At 33.6% G+C, this 4511-nt stretch overlaps 1 protein-coding gene across 1 annotated transcript; it reads right to left on the minus strand.

Moving 5' to 3' along the window:
* Positions 1-311: 311 nt before the first annotated feature.
* Positions 312-1003, minus strand: LOC140016531 (3-oxoacyl-[acyl-carrier-protein] synthase II, chloroplastic-like). The gene is made up of 3 exons (XM_072070070.1): positions 858-1003; positions 510-620; positions 312-419 (listed from the first exon to the last, which is right to left on the minus strand). Exons 1-3 carry the CDS (start codon positions 981-983, stop codon positions 312-314), a joined length of 345 nt encoding a protein of 114 aa, XP_071926171.1. The 5' UTR covers positions 984-1003.
* Between the last annotated feature and the right edge of the window lie 3508 nt (positions 1004-4511).

Below are 4511 nucleotides of genomic sequence, written 5' to 3' on the forward strand. Positions count from 1 at the left end.
CCCAAGGACGTGAAGCCTTGATTGGATCACCATTCTTCTGTGAAAGTGCCCTACATGCAACAAATCCTCCCAATTCTGTAATCATAGTTTAAAATGACAGCTTCATTAACAGTAAACAAGGTATAACTTCAATAATGTCATACTGAAATCATTACTAACCAATAGGAATAATTGCAAAATCTGAGCCACCGCATAGCATAATATCCTGCAGATTTCCATATATTTGAAATAGAATACTAGATCAGCTGCTACAAAATTTTGAAAGGATTGTTAAATACCTATATGTCACAAAAATTGGGGGAAGGGAGGATTTAACCACTTATAGCTTCATGTCTAAGAATGTGATTCGCTGCATTTAGCATACAGAAATTGCTTGTTGCACAAGCTGTAGAAATAGAGTAATTTGGGCCCATCCATCCCTGCAGTTTCAGCAATTAGAGAATAGCTACAGGATTATAATCTTGATTTAACTCGATTGAAAGTTTGGCAAATAATGAACTGCAGCATACCAAATCCATTGCAAGCATTGCAGACCCCATATTGGTCGTAGCAAAAGGTACACAAAAAGGATTCATCTTCTTGTATGACACCCTCAAAGCTTCTATTGCATCGTTAAAAACCTACTTAGTTAAGCCAAAAGAGCATCGGGAGAAAACGTCGAATAGCCCATAATTAGTTTAATAACTGTTATGGGAGAGAGACAATACAATGCACCCTCATTTGAGGACTAGAGGGACAAGTTAAACTTGGCACTTGTGTGAGTTTCATAAGAATTCTCTCTGAGCTGGAACATAGAGGCATGTTAGAGTCAAAATAATTCATTCTCAAGGTTCTAAAAATGCTTATTAGTAAGTTACCTTCATTCCACCCAGGGCAGAGCCAATTAAAACACCACATTTAGCCTTGTCAATTTCCTCCATGACATCTTCTGTGATGCCACCATCAACTAATGCTTTTTTACCTGCAGTTAGCATGTAAAGCATGAACTTGTCTGCCCTCTTACAAAATTAGGATGACTATTACCTCAATCCCAAAACACGCATCTCACCAAAAGTTTGCATTCTACTTGACATTTTATCGAACATGTTATGGACAACAAATCCATAATAAAATAGTCACATGAATCAAGTAGACAACGGAGAGGAATAAAGCTAAACAACAAGTGCACTCAAATCATAAACTATTTTGTCTCGTAGGGTAGGGTGGCGTTGTTACGCTCGAGCCACATCATGGGCTCGTGTGAAAAGGACGGTGGACTACTTGGACCAGTTAGTTACACTTCTACTTTTAGTGTTCGATGAATTGCCTCAAAAAAAATTTCTTTCTAGTACCAGATTTTTCATCTCACGAAAAGCACTCTGGTAAAGATTATCTGCTGAATCAAGCACTAATGCACAAAACTCCTACAGTCCACCATATACGTACCACACATCATTAGCTAAAAGCAAATAAGCAAACACAAAAGAATTGAAACCAAATCCAGTTTGTATCGATCAAATAGATGAATGGTACTGGCATAGTTTCGCGGACACAAAAGCACGAGACAGGAATCTAGAAAGGAGAAAGTTCAATTACCACAAGTGAGATTAATTGGCTTGCCATCTTCTCAAGACTCCCAAAGAATCCTTTCTTGATTCCTCTGCGTTTCGCTTCTTCTCTGGATACAGTTGATTTCACCAACTCATTGTTTTCTCCCATTAAGAAGACGAAGGCTTTATTGGCCTTAAGTTCAGCGACTAGTAGCAGATCCCCTTCAACATCTACACTTTCAAAGGAAACCGTCCACTCCAACTTGAAGAACAAATAGATAGCTTCTTTACAGTGGCATTTAGCAAAAACATTATCTAATTACTCACAAAATAAAAAAAAATTTACCATGTAATTACATACCTTCAATGGGAAACCAAGGATAGTTTGTTTGTGGAGAGATTCAGTAGAAAAAACTCCAAGTGTTTTGGCTGAGAGATAGTTTGCGGAGAGTGTTTCTTGTGAAAGAGATCAGAAGGGCAAAATTTGACAAAGTGTTTTGACTGGCAAAATAAAATGTTGAGTATTTCACAGCAAATGAATCTTCCGCCAATTCACTACGATGTTGTTTTGTGCATAGTTATTAAACCCGGCCCTGTCCGGCGGTCAAACCAGTGAATCGGGCATTGGACCGGGCTAGGTTTGAAATTAGATCGTTTAAACAATCAACCCGTTGACTATTTAACGGACCGGCGATTCGATCGGATTAAACTGGAAACCCAGCCGATTTTGTCTACGAACCGGATTTCATAAAAAAATATTATTCCTTGGCTGGAATTCGAACCTTGGACCTTTGGTCCTTGCAGCAAGGCGTATACCACCAAGCTATTTCACTATTTGTTGATTATTACTTATAATATATAAATGTTTTGTCAATTTTATATTTTTTTTATTTCTCTAAAAAAAATTTATTTGGAATCTTTTAATAAAAATTATGACCTCCAAACTCTATAAGTTATAAAATGGACTTCAAAAATGACATAATACATAATTCATTTTAAAGACAAATATTTTTTTAAATAATTTTTTGCACTTAAAATTCATAAATAAGTTAGATAATTACACTAAACATAGATAAAATTTTATACTTGAAGTTTGGTGTATTACTAAATAACTTAATATTTTATTAATTCTTATATGAATTAATTATTTTATAGCAAATTAAATTATATGAACATTTGCTATGACATTATTTATTACAATTTATATCATATATCTTATATCAAAAATTATGAAATAGAATATTTAAATATATTTAGTGACCCACCGGTTCAACCACTTACCCACTGGTTGAACCAGTAAACCGTTGACCCACCTCGTTTGCCAGGTTCCCTCCCGAGTTGGGTTTAATAACTATGGTTTTGTGCCTTTCCTTTCCTTTTTTTTTGGTATATCTCACATTTTCTAAAGTGTCATGATAGATCGTCTAAAGGCACATTATTATTCTTATATCAGATAAAATGAAAAAAATTAGAGTATATAATATTGAATTGATAACAAGTGTCATAATAGAAGTTCTATAATGGCACAAACCAATAAGTGTCTTTATAGGCATGTTAGAAAAAGTCATTTTTGTTGTAGTGAATTTATTCCAATTTTGCCTAGTCATGTGTTCTGAAAAATTCAAAAAATATGATGATGGATAAGAATGAGTGTGCATATTTTTGTGGCAGGCAAAGAAAGTGAGTTTCCAATTTATTATTTGTTATTTGTTTCTCTACATTAGTTTATATATTAATAATATAAATATGGTCCGAGGGAATTCTGTATGAATATAAAAATGGTCTGATAAAAGATTCTAGAATAAATATAGACATGGTCTAATGAAAAATCTAAAATAAAATTTGCTTCAAATTTGTTTCCATCTTTGATTTCCCTCTTTTACTTTTTTACTCAAATTTAGTTTAATGTTTGAATGGCTATGATGTGATAAAAAATGGCAACATTAATCCTGCTTCAAAATTCCTTTTACATCCCTCACTTTTCTCCTTCCTTTCTTTATTCAAATCTAATTTAGTGTTGACCAACCATAATGTCACCATAAAATCTTAGCATGAATTTTGTTCCAAATTTGTAAATTTTATTCCACATATTTTCTATTGGTATTAAAACAAAAATAAAGGATCTCTTGATTAGACACTTATTTAATGCTCTCTGGACACATCTACTATTATTGTTTGTGCACATTATTTATTTATTACTTAATTTTAATAGTATAATAATAATGATATATTTTGTATTAGATATGGTAAGCTCCAATTGAATAGACATGACATGATTAAAAAAAAATCTTATAGATTTTACTCTAGATTTTTCTAGACTTCAAATTTTTTTCGTTTTTTTCCTTTGAATTTACTTAAACATTTTAGTGCCAATTATGCTTCGAATTTCTCTTTATTCCTCACGAAAACATTAAATTTTTTCTATTGGATATGGTGAGCTCTAGTTGAATAGAAGGGGCATGATTAAAAAAATCATTTTATAGATTTTACTCCACATTTTTCTGCATTTCAGATTTTTTTCCTTTTTTGTTTAAATTTAGTGAAATATTTTAGTGTCAATTGCACTCCAAATCCCTCTGTATTTAGATTTCCTTGCATTGCAACCCTTTCCTTTCTTCATTTAAATTTAGTGGAATATTTTAGTGCCAATCCCACTCCAAATTTCTCTCTGTTCCTGAGAAAAATCTCTGCCATTTAAAAGAGTAGAAGGCTGATGAATAATTGAAGCGTCATCTTGTGTATAATTGAAGCGTCACCAAAAATAATGTTGGTCAAGAAGGCCTTGTTTCTTGTCTATTTTTGGCCAACCATCCGTCGAGATGCCTAACTCTTAGTTCTCAGCTGCCCATCCTGCCAGCACCATGCCCCAGAACACCACCAACCAACTAATCTCATGGTTCCCATTACGTCCCCATAGCCTTTTGAGCAATGGGGGATAGATATTATCAACCCCTTCCCTAGGTCCGTAGGCAACTATACCTA

This window comes from Coffea arabica, chromosome 11c, assembly GCF_036785885.1.
Source record: "Coffea arabica cultivar ET-39 chromosome 11c, Coffea Arabica ET-39 HiFi, whole genome shotgun sequence".
Classification (NCBI taxonomy): domain Eukaryota; kingdom Viridiplantae; phylum Streptophyta; class Magnoliopsida; order Gentianales; family Rubiaceae; genus Coffea; species Coffea arabica.

Excerpts from the sequence above, each read along its gene's own strand:
- LOC140016531 (XM_072070070.1), bottom strand. The coding sequence starts at position 983 with ATGCTTTACATGCTAACTGCAGGTAAAAAAGCATTAGTTGATGGTGGC. Across the intron at positions 621-857 it reads CTGCCCTGGGTGGAATGAAG|GTTTTTAACGATGCAATAGA; the intron begins GTAACTTACTAA and ends TTAACTAAGTAG. Across the intron at positions 420-509 it reads CAATGCTTGCAATGGATTTG|GGATGGATGGGCCCAAATTA; the intron begins GTATGCTGCAGT and ends CTGAAACTGCAG.